Here is a 23,327-nt window from a genome sequence, read left to right as displayed (position 1 = left end):
TCAGTGATTTTCTGGTCAGTGTTGAAGGGCAGTGTAGACATCAGGCAACAAAAAAGAATTCTTATGCCTTTATCTATGTTGTGAATTCAAGTTTCTCTATGCATTATAGTCCTCCAATTTGTCTTTCCCTTCCTTATTTCCAGAACACTCTTTTCTTCTAGACAAAGCCTAGACTTTTTACCACTCTTCCAGACTGTACAGTGGTACATCTGTATCACAAGTGATTCCCTTTTTCGTTTCAACATAGTTTTCAATCAAGCTATCCTGCCATGAAATCTTACCTGCATAATGAATACAATCATTCTATATTCATCTCATAGCATATTATGATGAATGCTTAGTTACTTGGGATGAGATCTAGGACACATTCAGTACATATCATCAGCTGCCACGGTGCAAAGACTGCACCACACTTAAGGAACACCCATTATCAAGAAGAAATCAAAAAGAAAAATTACTATCTTTTAAATGCTTTTCTCATGAACAAAAAGAGTGCCTGTAGATGTGGACTATTTAACATGCCAACAAAATGAAGGCTCACTGCTAAACGCATGCATAGGATGGAGATCCTGCCCACCTGTGCATTTTTTTAGGGTGACTGATAGCTGTCTATGAGAAAAGCAGCCTGACTCAAGGCAAGTAGCTTTTCTGCAGAGAGTCAGAAGCTACAACAAGCCTTGCAGGGGTGAAGCAAACCCCACCACTCTGAAGGATCCTTTCATAGTCTGTGCAATTTGCACCTTCACTGCCTTCCAGAAAGAAGGACTACAGACACTGGGAAGTAGTTGTGCTTCAGCATTTGTATCACCAGAGTCTATTATTTTATCTGCAGATACTGTATCTATAAATTCCAGAATACCTGTTGTGAAACTCAAGATGCCAAAGATCATGCACTAAATTCTGGCTCCACTGAATCAGCAGGGAAGAGATTTTGCCTAGATTTTTCTTTTAATAGTTTCCATTAAAGAACCCTAGATTCTTTTGTATATAAAGGAAGGAAAACCCTTCAATTATCTTAATTTTTATTAAAGAAAGAAAATTCAAAACCTACCTTGATTTTTCAGTGGTAAAGGCATAGTCTCCCTGAGTTTACTTAAAAGGTTTTTCATTTCTCTCATATCTCTGTGGATACAACAGTTAAAAAAGATACAATAGAACAACAGTTGAAGACTGCAAAGGGAGTGGCTCACAGTACAGCTTTATATGCTAAAACAAGGGAGCAATAAATACAAAAATCTATTGAGCAAGCATTTGGTTTACATATATATATCCGAAGATGCACACCAAAAGAAACAGCAATAAAATTAATAGGGGAGCACTTTTATGAAAGTCTGGTACTAACCTTTCTGGTTCAAATTTATGACCTATTCTGGCATTTGAGTATTTCATATTAAGTGCCTTTGAGGGCACAACATGATCCTAGTGGCAAAATACATAATAGGTCTTAGAACTAATATTAGCTAGTTCTAATATCATCTTCATACCCCTTATCAGCATTTTGTAGCTTGTGCCATGAATGTGTTTCACCATTCAGGAGAAAATTGTAACACATGCAACGAACCCATGATACTTGCACATTACATGAAAATTTTAGAAACAGGGCTATCACTCTCACCTGCCTTGGAAGAACTCTGGCATTAGATTTTCTGAAAGGCAGATGATGGAAAATAAAATAACAACACATCATCTCTGAAAGCAAACTACATTTTGATATGTTTTGAAAGTAGGGACAGGAATTTCCAAATGATTTCCGTTTCACACATAGATGGCAGACCTACAGGCTTGTGATGTCTTAAAGCTTTCAGGATTTAAGGCAATATGGTCTTGCTTTATTAATCTACACATAAAATTGTTCTCAGAAATGCAGTACCATGATTAGAAAAAATTGCTCTGTTGATTCTCCACATTATGGCCTTATGTAAAAAACATGATAACAATTCAAATCCCATCAGCAACTTAATATACAAAGCCTCAAAATAGGACTTTGCAAATAAATGTTGGCCATCAGATTACTCTCTAGTAAAGGCTCTCATTTTTTGTCTTTCAGCTGCATAGTTAAGAGGGTAAGATAATACTGCTACAACATTCCCCTCCTAAAGCTCCCAAATTTAAAACTATGGACAGAACTAACTGAAACGAATTAGATTCTGTTTTCTTGATTTTGAAATGCAGAATTGGAGTGCAGCATATTTCAAGCATAATTCACAAAATCAGAAACTCTGTTGAACAGGTTATTTAATTTACAGTAATTTCACTACTATAAGGTGCACCCTTTTGACTAAAATTTTGGTCCGAACCCGGAAGTGCGCCTTATAGTCCAGTGCGCCTTATATAATGTACAAAGTTGCAAAATTTGCCAACCCGGAAGCACGAGCCATGAGCCCAGCCGTGAGGGGGGGCGGGAGCGGGCGGCCAAGGCCAGCAGGAGCCACACAGGGTGGGCAGGACCGGGCAGCCCCTGGCCAGCAGGAGCCACGCGGGGTGGGCGGGACCGGGCAGCCGCGGGCAGCCCCCAGCTCACAGGAGCCTCACGGGGAGGGAGGGAGGGAGTGGGCAGGCAGTCCCGAGCTGCAGGTGGCCCCGAGCCGCCCTGAACCGCAGCAACCCTGAGGCGTGAGCCGCAGCCACCCTGAGCCCCACCTCGCCAGCCGGGGGCGGGTGGGAGTGCTGGGGCCCGCGCATGGGGAGGGCACTTAGGGTTGTGTTTAAAGGCTACACCAATCTGTGAAAAATGTTTGCAAATTGAGCACCTGCCAGTAAACTCCACGATCATGGGATTCTGTTACTAATTCGTTACTTTGTTGCACGTGGCACGGATCTTCGCTGCAGAAAAAAAAGTGTGCCTTATAGTCCGGTGCGCCTTATATAATGTACAAAATTGCGCAATTTGCTGACTCCCAGAGGTGCGCCTTATAATTTGGTGCACCTTATAGTTGTGAAATTACTGTACTTATAACTTTCTTAGTGGAAACATTGGTTGTCAAATTAAAAAATACAACCAAATAAATCCTAGAAAGAAATTTGTTTGTTTAGGAATGAAGTGCTACACATACCTTTCAGTGTTTTCAATATCTGTGGAAACCTGCCATAGATGCTGTTGAATATCTGTTGGTGATAATGATGTGTCTTCTAAAATAGGTACTTCAGAACTCTCCTCCACTTTGGTATCTAAGATCTTGGGTGGGCCACAGGGTTCTTTTCCTTTAAAATATTTAAACAAAACATATATCATTAATATTTGTTGATTAAAATGAATACTCAATTATCTAATAGATGCTTTGAACTTGACCTTGCACAATACAAATGGAGAAAAAGACTGCAGAGTAGACCACACCAAGTTATAAATCAGAGTGCTGTCATATGTTACTCTTACCAACTTGAAAGGGTTAAATTAAACTCCAGAGGCTCTCATGGAACAAAAATAAAAGCCAGAAGACAAAATAGAACAAAATAAGTGAGGAAACTACAACACATATTCTGGAAACAACTTCCAAACTCTTGTACAAGTTACAACAAACTCTGACACTAATGAACACTGCAATCCCTGTTTCTCAGTAATACAGCAATACTGAGGGAAAACAAAAGCCAAAAATGTGAAATTTTGTACCTTATGATTTAAGCAGCCACCACCCACAGCTCAAATGTATTGCATTCTGCATTTCTGTGTTCACATCTACTTAATTCATGCTCCCTGTATGAAAATTAAATATAGTGTTGAAATTGAAGGGGGGGGGGGCTTCATGACAACTCTTCCAGGGCTTTTGTGAGGAAAATAATGGGATAAAGGATCATGATAATGGAGCATGAAAGAGACTTAACCATTGGTAGGATATTTTGGCAAATCTCCTCTGGACTACCCGATAGCATTTCTTTTCTGTAGTGGCAAGCACAATTCTGGCACCAAATACAGAAGAAAATTCACACTGAAGTGCATCCCAGACAAATGTCAACATTTAAACCAATAGTATGAAAAGCTGAGTAGGAAATGTTTTTTGATTTCGCAATTTTTGCAATTGGAAAAATTTTCACATTGGCACAAATCTGAGTTGTTCCTGTAAAGTTTGACAAAGTACATGAAGAACAAAACCAGCTAATAGAGCAGTGGTTATTCAGCCCATTTTTCTGGGATGCAAGAGACCAAGACTGCAGACCATGGTATACTTCTCTTCCACATCACAAATATATATTCCTGTTATCAGGCAGGAAACATTGTTTTTTAAAATTTAGAAATTCCTGGATCATAAGATAATATTTTTGAGTAAGCAATCTAAACAGTTGCATTCTGGTAAATTATTCCATTGAAAAAAAGAAGAAAAAAGTTATTCTTAGCTACCTGTCCTGAACTAGATGTTGCTTATGCTACAGAAGATACTTGCTTGTGTTTTAATGTTCTTTAAAGCCAGTAGGAAGCCCACACTTACCTAAATTAATCCTAGAGTGCAGACCTGACCATAACAAATTTAGCCTCTATAAAAAGAATCTCCTGCATCCTTCCTTTGCTGCTTACTGGCATCCACTGCGAACTTGCGCTTTGCCAAATCCTTCTGTGATCTACTCTAGCTATTGAAATGATAGATTACCCCAACAAAAGGAAAAATAAAATGTGATGTTTTCTGATAAAGTGGTTTAAGTAAGGTCAGTCAAAAGCCTACACATCCAGTAAGTTCCAGAGAAGGAGGATTGTATCACTCCTTTTCCAAAAGCAGTGGAAAGGAGGAAGTGAAGACATTATAGGGGAGGGGAGACAGAATCAAACCAAGACCTTTCTGTTGGTTATAAGCTGTTATGCTGAAAGATGACTTAATTACTTGTGGAATAGCAGACTGTCTGCTTTGCAGACTACATGCTTTACCCTCTATCACCCTGTAGGTTTAACTTTCAATTTTTTCTTGTCCTTACTGCAGCTTATGCTGTTATTTTAAGGTGATTAATATGGAACGGTTTTCATTGTTAAGCCAGATAAGCTTCATTATTTTTTTCCATCACAAGAAGTCCATAACAAAACATAATGTTACCAATATCTCACATATTACTTTTTCACTAAAAAGGTTCCAGGTAAACCATCTAATTTGCCACTGATATGACAAGGTGTTACTCGTGAAACAGGGTTTTAGTGGATTGTTCCACTATTTTTAAGTGTTATGGTGGAACCTGCAATGATCTTTGGTGACATGCTGTAGAGACGCATCCTTCAGGGATGTGAAAGGTGTTTCAATGGAAACAGGAACAGCACTAGATGAAAGAATAGCAAGGTTCTTTTTCTCAGCTTCAGAACAGAAGCAGAAACTGTAATGTTCTTTTTGTCAGCACAAAGACAAGCTCTTGTAGATTTGGCAGAATGAACTACACAGATCTCATTTCAACTGGAAAAAGCTCTTTACCAGTAATTCTGTTGTATTGTGAGCAATTCATGAAGCCTTTCTTGAATTTCAGATCATTTGCTCAGTCTCTTGAAAGCAGTTAAAGAGTCAGCTAATAACAAAGGCTTTGCTTGAATAATGTATGACTCATGCCTAACATTTCTACCATGGTCACAGCCTATAGGGAAACAAAAGCTTTTAAATCTTTTCATTCTTACAGTGGCTGGTAAGGATATCTTCCATCACAGATACTTTAAAAAATTGATAAAAACTCTAAATTTTACTTTTAATTTAGTCAGTGGAAAGCTTTTTAATAGTTTTAGTTGCCATGATGTATTCTTCCTTTTCTCACCAGTAATTCAGCTTTTTTTTTTTAAGAAGCAGAAAATGCTTTCGATAAGAAATTAAATAAAGTTAGTTAAATTACACTGAGGATCAAACTTGAGTGAGGATAAATAAGATGGCAGAAAATTGTCAGTTCAGTAAGGTTACATACATCATCTGTTTTTATGTGTCTCACCTGTTGTGCCCCTTATTGCTTCTGTGGTGATCCCTGTGTTTGCTTCCATCATGCAACCCTAGGCACTTACTTTTAGTTATCACATAATTTGCACAGAAACTGTGATGAATGAAAAAATGAAAAGACAAAAAAATATATGTTCCTATATGTTCCTCAGTGCTAGTTAGATTTCACTGCAGAGGAACTAGAGATCTTTGAGGGGAACACCAGACTAATACAGATGAGAGAATCCCTCTCTCAAAAAGAGGGCAGCATTCCAGATATCAGATCGGATTTCTAACCTGGTAATTAAGGATAAATGCACAAGTTATATATCACAGCTAATGTACACGACCTAGAAAGGGGAATAGGAGAGAATTGTGTAGGAAGTAAAAAAAGCATTTGACAAATATGCTTAACAGTCTGATGAATTAAATTCTTCACTTACACTTGGGATCTGCAGAACTTAAAGATTGTCTCACTGGAAATACTGTTATTAAAGAAAAGACAAAAGGAACTGTCGGAGATCAGAAGCTACAGAAGCTGAGCTGGGTAGTGCTGCCTTCTGGCCCTGGTATGGTGGAAGCCATGGGAGAGGTAAACTCAAGGCCAGAACAGAAGTGAAAACATCATGTCGGGGCACTCTGACCCTCTGATGCTGACCGTTCTGACGAGGGGTAACAAAGACTTTGCCAGTGAAAGATGTAACAAGGACATTACTAGTGTAAGAAGATCAATCAGGAGATTGTGTTTCTAAAGGAGACTGGGACAAAGGAGTCGGAGTGAAAAAATTTTGTACTGTCTTAGGTTGCAATACAGCACGTGACCAAAAGTATCTATTCTATCACCATCTGTTGAGACCAGGTGGAGCAGTGATCTTTATCTCTGCGGGAGATACTCTGCTAATGGGCCATCTGTTAAAACCAGGTGGGGCAATCATCTTTATCTTTTCACTCATCCTTCCTCCAGGAAGATATCTTCTGTTAATGGCCCATTGAATCTCGCTGTATGACTGATAAGATTACATCATCCCATTGTGAGATGCTCCAGCCAGAGGGAGGAGCCAAGCCTTTCCTACCTAGATAAAACCTGAGATTTGGAACACCAAGGCAGCCCTTTTTCGACTGGATTCCCAGAGGAAGACCAGATCAATCCACCTCATCACTGCACGTTCAGAAGAAAACTGCACCCTTCTATAGGACCACTGCTTCAACTGAACCATATCTCTCACTCCAGGAGGACTGCAGCCACCATTTAATGGGACTGCTACCAACACCTTGACTGAGGGGGTGTCAGGTTGTACTCTGACTCTGTCAGTATTTTGGGTTTGTTCTCTGTAATGCTGTATTTCTGTTTTAATTTTCCTAGTAAAGAATTGTTATTCCTATTCCCATATCTTTGCCTGAAAGCCCCTTAATTTCAAAATTATAATAATTTGGAGAGAGGGTTTACATTCTCCATTTCAAAAAGAGGCTTCTGCCTTTCTTAGAAGACACCTGTCCTCCAAACCAGGACATGTAAGAACATAGTGACCTATAAATACTGGTAAACTGGTGTTTGCTGTTTTGCTTTGCTTTGCTGGCATAAATGGAGTCCATGTCTATCAATCCTCACAAGGAATAACAATTTTATAGTAGAAGTTGTGTTACCCTCTTTTCATGGCTGTTTTTGTTCCATTCCTTGGCTTCTTCATAGTGTCTGTATAAGAAGGGATGAGTCTCTTGATTTTATTTCTCCATACCTGTGTGCTCTTCTACACTCTTGCACAAGTGACATGTATAAGTAATAACATATATCTACCAGTCTTTAAATAGAACACCGAAATTGTAGCATAACCATTAAACAATCCTTCCTTTCTCCTCCAAAATTCTAAAAATCAGGTCATTTAAATGATAGTTTATTTTTGTAGTTTGCAACATAAACTATCACTTTTAGATACCATTTCAAGGAAACACACCGTTATCACAAAACACATACTGGAAATACAATAATTAATTATATTAATTTCTTACATGAAACACAAGTAGTATGCAAGCTTGATTTTCCTATAAGAATCAATTATTGCATTTTTTGCATTACTATACAGGTGCCTATCACTTTGGTTAATGATGGCATCATTCTGACCTCACCTGTGTTTTTATATGTCAGGTAGGACTCACACATCTCAGTTACAATGACATAACTGTAATTATTTTCTTCATGGTGTGCAATGAATAAAATATATGACACTAAGCAATTAGGATAAAAGAAAGATCTATGTCCAAGGATGCATTTATATGTGTATTAGTTATCCAGAAATGCTGGGATTATGGAAGGGAGGAATACTAGGATAAATGATCAGGTAGCCAAAGACTTAATAAGCACAAACACTTGAATTAAAGATACTTAGGCATGATTCCTTGTGCCTTTTGCAAACTCTCAGAATACTGAACTGTTGAATCATTATATATTCCCAACACTGGGCTTTTGTAGTGCATCTATCTTACAAAAAATTGTTGAAGAGCACTTACCTCAGTTTACTTACTGCATAACATAGCTGCAAATATTTATGGCTTTTGTCCCCACTGTGGTAGTTATATCTCAAAGAAAGAATAGACTGCCTGACTGACTTTCCTAGTAGAGGTTCTATGACAGTAAGATATTCTAAAGCACTGTAAATATACAAGAAATTTCTGCACAGGAAGATTGATACATATACAAGGAAAAAAAAAGGAATATTTCTTCTGAAATAGTTGAAAAGAAAGATAAGGAGGTATGACAGGATATGTGCAGTGAAAGGCAGTCAAAAGACCCAGAGCTCAGACATTCAAATTTTTGTGTGGTGTTTCCTTAAGAGAATTTCTTTCCTAGTATGACATCTCTTTCCTACTGGCTGAATTTCTCTTGGGAAAAGAACATCAACATCAGCACACTGCCTTAGTTTTATCAGTTCTAAAGCTTATTTGATAAATTCTGATCAAGGTACCAATACCCACAGGTATTTATTTATAAGCCACAGGTTGCCAAGAACAGTCTGCATGTCATTCTACTTGAATCTCTGCTGCCTCCTGAGTCAGAATATGAATTGGTGAAATCTCATGGAGGTTTAAAAACCTAACAAATTGTCTGGCAGGTAAAAGGGCTAGAGAGGGGAAATACTATATCCAAATGAAAAAGATTACCCTCAGAAATTAGCTTCAAGACACAAGAATACCAAACATGAACACTTACGATTTAAGCAAAGATTGTAAGGGCAATACCCTTTGTACACAACAAACTTTTTTTGATACAGTCACTCAGATGATGAAAGACCTGTGAAAAACTAAACAGGTGGAGAAATAAAAAATCTATACACAGCAGCATTACAATGTTCTATAATGGTGAATTTATTCTCTCTTTCCTTCCTAGAGATAATTTTATGTACTTTGCCTTCTTTCTGTAGGTAAAGAAACCAATGGAAAGTATGGTTTGCAAATAGGTTGCAAAGTCACTTAGTGTTACATCCTGCTGAAACTAGGGCCAACTTGCATCAGACTGCTCAGGACTATTTGAGTTATCAGTATCTCCAAGAATGGATATTTCACAGCCCCTTTGGGTGCCTGCCTAACGTGCAGCTACCTTCATGGTGAAAAAACCATTAAACACAGGACTGGAATTTCCACCTTTGCATGACGCCCTTGCAATACTTCTAGGTGTTGGCAATACTAAATATTTAATACAAGAAGGCAATTGTCTATTGGATATTCAAATTATTTGAATCCCTGTGATCATACAGTTTTTGCTTACTATGCATTTTTTTCAAAGAATGTCACAGAAGCTTGGAGCCAAATTACTGTGTTTATCTCTAAAACCCTCTATCTAGCAAGGACAAAAATCACTCTATTTGGAAGGACAGAAGAGCTATCATGACTGTCTCCGTAATGAGTTGAGAAACTAATGTCTAGCAAAGTACTGCCAGATAGGAACTAAACTGCCTTAATCCAACTTCTGACATTTAGTTCGAAGTTTGGTTTAAGTTATTAATGTAGGTTCCATTCAGAGGCAAAAGGGAGAGACAAGACATTTCAGAGTAACTCAGGTCACTTTAAGCTATTTACTTTCAGCAGTTCAGATGGTTTGACAACTGTTGCCAGTGCTAGGCAATGCAGTACAATCTGTCTGAAAAATGACTACTCATTTTGACAGCTACTATTATCTTTTTTTACCAAGGCTCTGCTCATTCTCTCTCTTCCTATTTTATAGACTTATTTTTGACTTGAGGAGATAATTGAGAAGCTCAGTTAAGCATTTAAGAATCTCCCATTCTTACTCTCATAATAAAAATATCCTTGGCTTTAACAAAATTCTACAGTTAGATATGAAAAGTACACTACAGGACCTTTAGGCATGTCAGGAAATGCAATAGGGTCATAACAAGACCTTTATAACAGTTCATGTCTTGCTTTAGCTAGTTTTTGATTGATAAGATACTATCTGGGGAAAGAGTAGTTACAATATCAGCACAGATACAGCCCTAATCAGCCTGTGCCATCACTGAGCAATGAGGTTACTAAGTAAACTATTTAGTAAATTATCAGCATTTCTACATCTTCCTTTCAGTAGGCAGCTAATCAAGTATGAAAGGGTTAGGGAGGTGCATTTTCACTGAAGTGTGGACATCTCCTTTCAGTTTCAAGTCTAGTATTTCCTTTTATAAAGGTGGGCATATTTTGAACCATATTTATCTACCTGTTGCTTTGGTAGTGTTTTAGGAATTACACCCCCCAGTTTAGTGCTATCACTGACATTCTTCCAAACCACAGAGAGTGAGTGGACACTCACTCCCTCCCTCTCCTCTTTCTGTTGGGGCAGGCTGGAGTTGAGAATTGGAGGCATAAAAGGTGAAGATCATGGGTTAAGATAAGAACAATTTACTAGAAGCAGCAATGAGATAAGAAAACTAATAGTAACAGCAACACTAGTAATAACATATCTTGCCCAACAAATACGTCTAATAACATTACTAAGTTTGCCCACGCGTCTAATTAATGACAGCTAAAACTTAAGCAACCACTCTTTTTTAAAAACAATCAGACTTTTAAATGGTGAGGACATTAGTGATATACACCTGATAAGGCACACTTCTGTAATGATGATAAACAGAAATGGAGCTCCTTTTCAGTAACTGAAAACTTATCTATAGATATATATATATTAATTTTACAGTTTGGTGCTTGTTGTGGTTTAACCTCGGACACCAATGAAGCTCCACAGAGCTGCTGACTTCTCACCCCTGGTGGGATGAGGCAGACTACTGAAAGGGTGAAAGTGAGAAAACTCATGGGTTAAGGTACAGACAATTTAGTAAGTAAAGCAAAAGCCATGCATGCAAACAAAGCAACACAAACAATTTATTCACCATTTCCAATGGGTAGGCAGGTGCCATTCCCCAGGAAAATTAGGCTACCTTATGTGTAATGATGACTTGGGAAGACAAATGCCATCAGTCTGAATGTCCTCACCCTCCTTCATCTTCTCCCCTCTTTATAGGCTGAGCACGATGCCACATGGTCTGTGATATCCCTTGCGTCAGCTGGAGTCAGCTGTCCTAGTTGTGTCCTCTCACAACTCCTTGTGCCCCCTCAGCCTCCTCACAGGTGGGTGGGGTGAGGAGCAGAAAAAGCCTTGACCTCATGGGGGTTTAGCAATGACTAAATCCCTGTATTATCTATGCTGTTTCCAGCGCAAATCCAAAACATAGCTCCATGATGGCTACTATGAAGTAAATTAATCCACCCCAGCCAAAACCAGGACAGTGTTTTGTCTTTCATGAATACCCAGGCCTGTCCAAAAAGACTGTTCTTTTTCTAAAACAAGCATCTGTGTATTTGTGCAATTCAGTACCTTTCCGATGAAACTGCAGTGATCCTAGAAGACATATGGACTTTAGCATTTCTGTTGTGTACATTTCTAAGCAACACTGCAACTGGATATATAGTCTACAGATTTCAGGATGGATTTCACCATCTTCTGGGCTGCAATAAAAGAGAAAAATATAGTTAGGAATAAGACTAGAATAATGTCAGGGTCACAAAATCCAATTCCTTACTGTTGCAAGCAACCACATCAGAATCTGTTTCACAAACTATTAAGCTTTTTCTACCAACCTGTATTTAGAAACAATTCTTAAGGACTATAAAACTCTAGACTTAACATAGTAGAACTTGGGCTGACTTTGGTAAGATTGCACATCCTTACTATCTCCTCTGCATGTTTTTGGAAAACGGGTAAATAAGTGACTGAGATATCTTCTCTTTAAAAGCTTTAGATAAGTATTTTCTGTGAGACTGAAACCTTCTTTCACCATCCAGTTTCAGTTACCCTTGGTCTTGACAGAGATGCAGATTACTGGGTCACTTTAACAGTCCCCATTCAGGTTGCAAATCCTGTATCAAGTATAATCAACCCTACTTTGAAAGCACACTCATCTAAGTCAGTTTTAGCCTACTTGTTCTATAAATTCTGCCTGAACTTGTTTTCCCCCATATTTAAATTAGTAGCGATCTGATACTGCACTGTGAGCAAAATGGGATGCACAAGGCTTTTTTCAGGAAAGTAGTAACAATCTTGAAAGCAAAAACCGAAATCCTACACCTCCATTCAATTGCTTAGGATACCAAGAAAATAATTTACCCAGACTTAGGAACCAATTCTCATGCCTGGTTGTAAAATCAGACATTAAGTATCATTTCTGTAGGCTGGAATCACAGAAGTGGAAAGCAGTACAATCAGGAATGCTTAAACAAGAAAAAAATTAGGCTAAAAAAAGAAAAAAAATAAAATCAAAAACACCAAAAACACTGAAGATTGAATAAAAATTATGCTGGAATTGGAAGAGACAAAGGACAATTGGTTCCACCTGTCAATCCATTACAGACGTCATCAAAGAGGCAGGAAATTACTGGAGCATAAATTATAATTGCTGTGGTCTGTTACTACAGGAGCTACACCAAACAAATGGTAATAAATCTGCCCATCCCAGGAGTTTTATTTCTTTTGGCTAGACTATAAAATGTTTATTTCTCTTAATCAAACCATGTCTACATTTCTATTTCAGAAGTGAAGTCTTAATTTGTCGAAAAATTATCATGCATGATACTTTCTGCATCTTATCACAAATACAGAATGAGACTATGGTGCAGAACAGAAAGGGCTCAACCACAATTCTGCTTCCCACCTTGCCATCACTTACTCTTGCAGCCCTTTTCTCAATGAGCACACAGTTACCTCCCTTAAAGGAAAAACTTCAGGAGTGTAGAGACCCATTTACTTTCCATACTGAGGATGCAAGTAAAAAATTTAGGTCTTCAAATTTATTGCTTATTTCTTGCAATACCTAAGTCCTGGAATCCCATCAATAAACACACAGGCCTATTCAGTTTCCGCTTAATTTTCCTAGGTGTCTGAACACTTCTCTGTGACCAAGGTTTCTTCTGTCCTGAAGCCTTGATTTGTCTATTCCACCTGAAGGGTACTTGACCATACATGTTCTTGTGCAAAGTGGAACCTGCAGAAAATTTAAACCACCAGAGATGGTAATGATGACCTTTTTCTGCTCAATGATGAGAGCTTTTTTGATGACGAGACACAGTTTCTACTCCTCTTTCTCACGCAAGTCAAGCTGAATCTGTCTAGCTCTTCTGAAAACTAGGATTATTTAACCACAAGTCTATCCCTAAGAGAAATAGATACTACATCATGAAAGGTAATTTCCTTGTAGTAGATTTAGGCAAAAGCTTAAATATGGCTGTTCTACTTTTCTCTGCACTGTTTCAGATGTTAGAAATCCCCAGACCCCCTCAGAAGTCATGGCTACTACAGGAACTTTGTTTGCAATGTTTGTTTATGATTTACAAAGTTCCTTTCTAGCTGTCACTGACAAGAAGATTTCAGGGTCTGCACATAAGTGTACAGAACCAGTGTTTTCCTCACACAGCTATTAAATTCCTACAAAGCAAAAATAGTGAAAACTTTTCTTTAAAACATTTTTGCTCTTAGTGACAGAATTTTTAATTGTGCAGACTAGGAAGGTGGCAATTATAAATAAGATGCTTGACTCATGAGCCAATTCAGATTTATTAGTGGCTTCTTATTTACAAATAAGCTGGAAGAGTATTCAAAAAGAGTATCCATAGGCATTTTAATTGACTTTTTTTGCCATTGTAAATCTAATGTGGGTTTTTTTGCTAAATATATTTATGAACAGTGTGAAAGTGAGAACTAGAAATGTCAACAATATACACATGTTCTGACCCATTCTTGTTTTGTTAAGAATACAGAACATTTCTAACTGGACTATGGGTAAAATTCTTCTCTCATTTGCAAATCCAGAGTAACAGTAGTGGTATCCCAGAAAAATATTATATAGAGTTTATACAATGAGAATTATTTCCAGCTCAGTACCCTCACTGATTGTCTCAAACGATTTAATTAGTGTTTAATTGTAATAATGACCAGAACAATTCCATTAGTTTGCAACCAAACAATTTGCTTCTATGCATGTATATAGGCCTCATTTTCATCTCTGAAAGCCAAATGCTCTGCTATGAATGCCAACAAAGATTTCTTTTATAATCCCTGAATTCTGTGTACATGGCTTAACATTTCCTTTTAAAGTATTATCAAGTTTTCTATTTCTATGTGTACAATGCCATGCCATGATAAATGTTGAATGTGGGACCAGTACAGACATAAATTTCAGAATGCTGATTATTACATGTTTATTCTTAACTATTATTTAATATTATTTAAGTTATATACCAAATTATTAGAAGTCCATGAAGACTTCTAATATAATCCCTCAAGTCAGCTGTTCAGTTAGTCTAGCTGATTTTTTTATGAAGACCCTTATTCAAAAGAAATGTCATATAATATGATCTTATACAATACTGCACTAAATTGTGCTAATAAATCTATTATATTCTCATGCCTTAACCATTGATAAAATCAATGGCTTCCTTTCCATAAAATCCTGCTGTTTAAAAATCATGTAATGTTGTTCAACTGAGTATGCTTATAAAGCGCTGACAAGAAGGGTAATTTTCTTAAGCTAAAATTTAAAATAAAACCTATAGAGGGAGCTCTTACACAAACCATATACTACCCAGTATTAAGAGAGTAATTATTTTAGTAATTATTTTAAAATACAAACAAACAAACCCCCCAAAAAATCCACAAAAAACAAAAACAAAACAAAACAAACTTAAAATACTTCTCCTTAAATGCAAAAGAAAAGAGTAAAAATTAATTTAAAAAATTTCCCTCCAAAGTAGTTAACAGATGCTTTTACGGTACTGCCAAAATGTTGTTTACAATTGAGAAACACTTTGAGATTTTCCTGAATTCCCACAGGTGCCCAGCATTCACATTTGCACTGAAATGAGTGAAATTTAAGTGAAGTGAAACATAAGACTACTAAAACTGAAAAATTATTACGGTCTCTCAATTTAACTTAAGAATTTTAGTTACATATTTACAACAGATCAGCATTTTACTTTTAGTATCAGCAACATTAAAAAATACAGACAGATGTGCTATCTCTGGTTAAAAGAGTAGCTAAGCTTTATGAAGGGTTTGATAAACCTTTTTGTAAAAGCATTGTTTTGACAAATTCTATGCTTAACTCCAAAGAGTTAACTCCAAGAGTTCCAAAATATTATAAGTTGAAAGAACTATCTAGAAATACAATGAAGCTCCTTTGTCTTCAAAATCCAAAGGAAAATAACATTTATCAAACCAGAAGTGAAAATTAAATCATGAAATTCTGTCTTACGTTCCACAGATGTGCTTCCCTTGAAAAATAATGTAAGTTCACTAGATGAACTGTGAAAAATCACTGTCCACAAATTATACCCAGTAGATTGTATTTTAAGGTAGTATATGAAACACCTTGGTTTAGAAATATAAAGCAGTAGAAGGATGAAAAAGATGAAAAACAAAACTTACCTCAGACATATGGTGTTTCTGGTGGGATAAAAAGTGTGACAAATACTGCAGAAGAGATACACTTAATCCCGTTACATACCAAGTACCAGAAGCCCCTCTGATTACAGCTCAGGTTCAATAGCCTACTAAACCTGCCTCTGCTTTTGTATCTTAAAAAGATTGTTTATTTCTTTATCATGTAACCATACATCTTTGAAGGCAACAAAAGACTGGTGAATTCATTTTGAATATAGGTAGAAAAGTCGTCCAATGATGTTTTCCTCTAAACAGCTCCTGGGAAAACGTTCTTGTTTGTGTTCCTCCCTTTTGCTGGTGTTACTTTTTTAAAAATGTACACAAACTGCTGTCAGCTTCAGTGCTATGTGTTAGTTTGTTGCCATCCATTTATGCGGTACTGTGAAACAATTGGTATTCCATAGTCCAGTCCAGCCAAGAAAAAAGTAGGACTTGTTCTTTTTAGCACACCCATAAATGACTGCTATGCTTTTCTTATTAAATCAGATTGTTGTTTTGAAGCAGTTACAACAGCACTCACAATAACAGAAGACATGTGATCAGGTTTATTTTTTGTTAGAACACTGTAAATCTTCATTAACTCAGATAAGGCAGATGGAGTACATGATACAACCAGCAGAACAAAACTATAAGGCAGTGACTCATATTGCAGACAATGGTTAACTCCCAGTTTGATAACATTTTAGATATTTCCATACTAGAACTATATACATACAACTTTTTTTTTTTTTTTTTTTTTAACATAGTTTTGAAACTCAGAATCACAGACCAGAATTTTCTAGACTTCTCTCGGAAGTTAGTTTTAATGGTTGAACTAACTCAAGCATGGGCAATAGGTAAATTACAGGAGCACTATCCAAACTATTCCACTAGAGAACAAACTCAGTCGTAAATCACTCAGTATATCTTCTTGTACATGAGTAAAACAGTACTGAAACAAGAGATTTCATTAAAACTCACTCCACTCTAGGCAATACTAGGTGTGTTGGATGCAGTTGCAAGGTTTTGGTAGAGATGATAGCAACAGGTGCCCTTTGTGGGGTGAAGGTCTTCCCTGTGCTGAACACAGCCAGTTCTGCAGCTCTGCAAGTGATCCTTGGCAAGACACAGGTGAATCTATCTGCTGAGCAAAACATTTATTTTTAAAAAGGACAAAAATAGCTACAGGGAGAAGGAGAGAGGGGGAAAAGGGAGTAAGAAACAAGACAGGGAATATCGGGGTAAGAGAATGGAGGAGGTTCTCTGTGTCAGAGCAGATCTTCCCTGCAGCCCGCAGAGCACACCAGAGCAGATGGAGGTTCCTGAAGAAACTGCCACCTGTGGAGAACCTATGCTAGAGCAGATTTTCCTGACAGGACTGCTACCTGTGGAGAAGCCCACACGACAGCTGAGGAGGAATGAGAAACAAAGGATATTGGTTATGGATTGTAACCCCCTATTCTAATCCCCTGCACCACTCAGGAGAGTGGGGGTAGGTAGAGGAGTCTGGGGTGAAGCTGAGCATGGAAGGCAGGCAGAAAAGGTACTAGCTCGAGATTTCTTTTCTCTTCCCATTACTTAAAGAAATAATTATTTTTATTTTTATTGCCAATAAATTAGGGTAATCTTTCCCAAGTCAAGCCTGCTCTACAGACAGTCAATGTCTCTGTTTTTATTTACACCTAATCTTTTCCATTCCTGTTCTTCCTGTCTTCTCCCCATATTCTGCTGAGGAGTGAGCAAGCAACTGGGTGGGAATTTGGCTGTTGTCTCAAAATAAGACACCACTTTAGCTGAGCCTAAAATTCCCAGCAGGATATTTTTAAGTACTCAGAATTCCCAATGAAATTGCATGTGTATCTTAAATTATGCTTTTGAGTTCTCAAAAGATTAAAAAAAATAGAAAATGCAGGGCTTGACAACACCTTAAGCCCACTACAGTTTCAGTTGTATGTCCCTTGCTTCTACTTGAGAGAAATCCAGGTGACTTCTGCACTAACCATACATGAGCTGAGCAGGGCCTTTTTCTCTGCAGGTTATCAGATGACCTGTTGAGAAGGTGGTGTCCAGTTAGATGAAAGAAAACTTCGGGTGAGTCCTCAAGTCAGCCTTGTTAACTTTAGCCTCAGCTGAACAAAAAAATCTCACAGCCTCAAATTATGTGATACCAAAGAACAGATAAATCCAAACTATGACACAGACCTTCCAGAAAAGATCTGTGCTAACCAAGAAGGAAACAGTGACATTAGCTATATATGCAATAACTCTTAAGCTTATCAAAGAAATTTCTATTCAGAACACTGCCTTGTCAGCATCAACAAGTTGTTCTCAAATGAATTTGATAAAAATGTAGAGAAAGCACAGATAAGTTTGTGCCATCCAACAGGCTCAAGCTCAGCCTCTTTAAAATTCCCTGCAGGCAGCTGAAATTCATGCTGCCTGTGGATTAGCCCTTTGATTTTAGTTAAGCCTCTGTGTTCTTTAAAATGTTCCTTAATAGCTCACTATTAGTTAAGGAATGATTTATAAACACTACCTTTCAAAAGTCTGCAAAACATAAATGGATTCATACCTACCTACACTCCCATTCAGTTCCTTTGATTAACAGTTCTAGAGAAATTTTATGAAAACTAGTATCTGATGTGAGGTCGTTTATGAAATTGGTTATGATCTGTGCAGACAAATAGGGTCAAACTTTCCAGAGAGCCTGAAGGAGAGTTAGATGCTTCAGGTATTTGATGCCTTAGGATCTAGGTCACAATGAACTAGAAACATACTGGATTTAGAAGGAAATCTGCTGCAGGCAAGTGATGCCATCTGCTGTTGACCATTCACAGGATACTAAACCAGATGATTCCTCAGATTTGTGGCACTTCCTTTTTCAATTTTATTTTTGTCATTAATACCTTATTTGAATATAAATTTCAATATATTTTTTTCCCCAAAGGCATTCCATAAAGCATTAGAGTGATCTGGATACCTGTTATGTGTTTTTAACTCAGATTTCTGGTTTTCCATATTTCAAAATGAGACAACCAGAGTGGTTGTGAAGATATGTTAGAACGAGAAGAGGCAAGGAACAATGTATTTGCTTTTCCTCAAAATATTACTAACCACCTATTTAACTATTTAAACTGAAGGGAAGATATTCTTTAAGTTTCACTGTGATTTGGGTAAGAGCTATACTGCATTAACAATTACAGGAAAAATCTGTATGTTTTCATAATATCTTCTCCCTTTTTTTTGTCTATTGGTCTGTGATTGCTAAAATTCTAAACTGGGAGGAAAACAGCACATCCAGTAGCCATTACTAGGTTGCTCAAAATAAGGTAGTATTTGGGATCCTTTATGTATCAAATGTTTCGAGGAGTGCCTTGAACATGTCATGCTTATACCTCAGAGTATTTTTTATCTTTTTTAAAAATGAAGAATGTTCAAATGCCTCTATATAAAAGTATTCCAAGTGAAAAAGAAATGGTGTTATAAAATCAGAAGAATCTCGCACAGCTCCACCAGATACTTCACCGATCAAATCTCTAAGAGTAGTTAAAAATCACAGCTGAAAACATGAAATGTGCCAAAAAAAAGAAAAAAGAAGGAAAAAAAAGAATAGAAGGAAATAGAAAGAAAAAAGAAATAGATTAGCTTCCTGAATTTAAATTCATATATGGAGAAAAAGATTTTCAAAACCATCTGTTGATAAAATATGTTCAGGAAGCAGTATTCTAGCAAAAAGAACTTTGCAATTTTTTCACTTCAGATTTTTAAATCCTGTTTTGGTCTACACTTGACTTTGTCAACTGGTGTTAGTTTTGCTTTGTCCCATCTTTGAAAACCCCTTTTTTCTGCTTGGGGAACAAGAATTTCTCCATGAAGTCTTCCTTAGGCATTCAGTTTTGTGTATTAGCAGCTGCACAGACATACTACTCATTTCTGAGTCTTGAATGATACAAAATGAATAGCAAAAGGCTGTAAACACACTACTTTGGGTAGGTTTGCAGGTAAATTATATGCCCAGAGTTTGGAATGTCCACAGCTTTGGTGCACTGGGGTTCTTCACCCTGCATGAAGGGACTGCTTCCTCAGCCCACAGCCTCACCCTATGTACTGTGGTGGCAGTCGTCATACTATTCCCATGGGTGGGCTTGCGAATGCATATGGGTGGATAGTGCTGTTTCACCACAATAACAACTCCAGAACTGTTGGAAATAATTGGAAGTTGCTGTATAAACATGGCACTTTTTAATATTTTGCCACTCAGCCATTTGCTGTGCTGCCAAGGTTACCAACAGTACATTTGCAATGATCTGTCTTGCCGTGATAGACAGAGATATGAAGTGTCAGCTTCTCTTTGCTCACACAATAAATGCAAACTTATTTTCTTCTGAAATGGGAAAGCAGTTTCTTAACAACTTCAACACAGAATTTAATATACCAGTATTTGAATTCTTACGCCAGATCTGCTGCCAGGAAATGTTCATGACGAAAGTATTCTTATGAAAGGTAAGAACAGCAAGATGAAAAATGGAATATAAGAGAAAATAAGACCTTCTATGTTAATATACAAATAATTGAGTATAGTATTTCTCTGATAGTCAAAAAACATGTGGAAAATGTAAACGTAGCTCTATAAATATACCCATCAAGGAGAAAATTCTATTCACTAACAGCCAATACTTCAGTATATGTTAAATTTTAAAACACTGATTTAAACAGTATTTAACTGGTAACACTGGAAGGATTCTGATTAAGGAATGCTTCATTTAATGCTGTGTCAAGATGAGATCTAAATGCCCAGATAATGGCTTCAAATATTTCATTAGTTGTTCAGAAACAGAATGATAAAACAATTAGAAAAATTACAACAGATTTTGTACACCTTGTTGAAATTGGTTGGAATTTTTCTAGTGGAAGCCTGACAGAACTGGTATCTCCCGTGGCTGGCAAGGTACTGATGATTCTGCTAAGAGCAGCAACTGTTTGACCTCTTACTAGAGCATACCTCCATCTGCCATGCAGCTCACAGTAAGTGTGAAGTCTTTTCTTAGTTGACTATGGAGAAAGTGCAGCACTTGAAAGAGCATGATCAAACATAGGTCGTGAGAAGGACATGATCTTAATTGCATGGCCCTGCACAATGGCACCGCCATTGGCTGATTTCAGTGAGGGGCACAGAATCAAAATGGTTCCTTTCTAATCAGACAGCAGTGTTACAGAAAAATGAGAAATACTGAGCATTAGTAAAAACATTTCCATTAATTGGCAATCTTCAGTCCAAAACTTGAAAAACAAGAGGCAAGAAATCAGAAGCAATATCCCAGTATATGTGGAATTCTAAAGAACTCATGCTGAAGCCTTTCTAATGTGTAACTTCATTTTTTCACTTCTCTTAAGATATATGAACATTATATATATGCTATTGTCAACATAGTCTGGCTTTATAAGATTCAGTGAGAATCAAAAGTAATTTTCTGAGAACAATATAACCAAGCTAAACAGAACAAAGTGTCTATCACAGAAAATTTCAGCCACGTGGGATTTCTTAATCAAACAGTATTTAGGAAAATGATGAGGAAAGAAGCACTTAAAACTCATCACTAAATTCTTAGCTTTAGCTGTGTTTCATGAGAAACGTACAGAAGTAAAATACTGAAATACGCTATTGAAACAAGTCTCAAAGCAGTGGGCCTAATGGGGACACAAAGGCACTCCTCTTGGCCATCTTGGTTACAGAGTAGCACAAGTGCAACTGTTATTTACATCTGTGAAAATAGGAATCAAGTGCATTTTTTTTTTCAGAAATACTGCAATGAAAAGCTTTTTTGGATCAGCCTAATGTTAATTTTGAACCATGCAGGCTTCTCTGGTACTCCTAATTTTTGTGGGCATAGAAATAAGCATGACATGAATGGCTCACAATCAACTGCACTTCTATCTTTAAATACCTTCTAAAATTTATCTCTAGATCCACTTGTGAAACACTATTTACCGACATAAGTTAGCAACACTCAGGTTTTTTCTCAAGAAGAGCTTATTAACTGATTCCACTTGCGATGTGATACGACATTGCACGACATAGCAACAGGAGTTGCTATGAATTGTAGGAGTTGCTCCTACATGTTAGGGCTTGGAATTCCAATAAATTGACACTTAAAAATCAATGTCAAAATAAATAAATTATGAAAACGATTATAAAAATGTAATATGCACATGCATTATTTAGAAAGCACTATAGCAATAATAAAAACCCAAATATTTGAAAACAACACTTTTCCTTGAAAGACTCAAATATGTTGTAAAATTACTAGGTATTTTTCAGAGATAGTAAGCACTGGTACCTATTTAATAAGTGATTCATCTGTAACATCAGTCAGAAGTTGAATGAGATTTTCCAGACTTTTCCCAAAAGATAGGAGTTTGAAAAAAGTATTTTTTGTCAGCCACGTTTATTACAGTAATGCCACAGATCTAAAGATGAGTAGACTCCAGTGGGCATGTTGTATGTACATTCAAGACTCTGCCATGAGGAATTCCCAAAAATTTAATGTCACGGTAGCAAATCAGATGTTAATTTCATTACTGTTTGGAAGCAAGAAACAGAAACATTGAAGAAAAGGGATGACAAAGCAGAAAACGTCATGATTAAATCTCGAGTGAAGCAAAGGTAAAAGTAACTGTCAAAACAGAGTCCACAGCTAAGTTCTGTGGGCTTTTCAAAATCCTGTTTCTACAAATGTACCTAACTGCTGGATCCTCTGGCTGATTGCTCCCTGAGAAAACCACTTGCAAAGTAAAGGTGTGAAAAGCTTTTTACATCAAATAATGACAGTAGATCTTCTTAAAGGAGGACAAAACGGGGCATGAGAAGGGCATGAAGTTAGAGATTCCTGGCAGAAACACCAAGTATTTTGCAAAAGGTCAACTCTGAATCTGCAGCATTTCTAGAGAGGCCCTGTTAACGTAATTCTTTCCCCAAATCTGTTTGAAAATATATGTTGTTTTCCTTCAGTTAAATTTCTCATGTAAAGGCTTTTATACCTCAGAATAGGAATATGAAACAGGTTGGTTATTTCAATCATTGCTACAGATAAATAGTCTTACCTATAACAGGAACACTCCATTATTAATGAGTTAGACTTGGAGAAACAACCCTTCTAAAATTTAACTGTAGTGGAATGCTTCTCATGCACAGCAGAGAACATTCCACTGAAGGAGCTGAATTACAGTAATATCTTAGTTTTTCCAGGTTTCAGGAGCCCACAATAGGAGTGATGAATGCAGAGGGCATGTTAAAATGGAAGGTAAACCACCTTAAACCTGCGGGCTACTCTCCCTAGACCAAGGTACTATGCAGTTGAATTTACAGTTTGCCACGTTGAAGATTTAAAACGCTGAGGACTAGTAAACCTTTACCTGAGTTCTGAATCTCTGCTTCCCTGTGTCTTTATGTGTTTTATCTGCTTAAAACATAGAAAGAAAAATGGCCACAAGGATTAGAATACCACAAAAGA

The 23,327-nt window shown here is 37.1% G+C and overlaps 1 protein-coding gene across 1 annotated transcript in view; it reads right to left on the bottom strand.

Annotated features, from left to right (window-relative positions):
• Positions 1-23,327, bottom strand: part of LOC117010635 (regulator of G protein signaling 7 binding protein) — a 37,918-nt gene that overhangs the window by 2,514 nt on the left and 12,077 nt on the right. The window contains exons 3-5 of the mRNA XM_033085376.1: positions 11,722-11,852; positions 3,054-3,201; positions 1,052-1,122 (exon numbers count right to left, since the gene is read on the bottom strand). Coding sequence (XP_032941267.1) covers positions 1,052-1,122; positions 3,054-3,201; positions 11,722-11,852 — 350 coding nt within the window. The remainder of the gene's footprint in view (positions 1-1,051; positions 1,123-3,053; positions 3,202-11,721; positions 11,853-23,327) is intronic.

The sequence above is a fragment of the Catharus ustulatus genome, chromosome Z (assembly GCF_009819885.2).
Source record: "Catharus ustulatus isolate bCatUst1 chromosome Z, bCatUst1.pri.v2, whole genome shotgun sequence".
Lineage (NCBI taxonomy): Eukaryota > Metazoa > Chordata > Aves > Passeriformes > Turdidae > Catharus > Catharus ustulatus.
The sequence above is the reverse complement of the archived record's forward strand: the minus strand, read 5'-3'. Positions and strand labels throughout refer to the sequence as shown.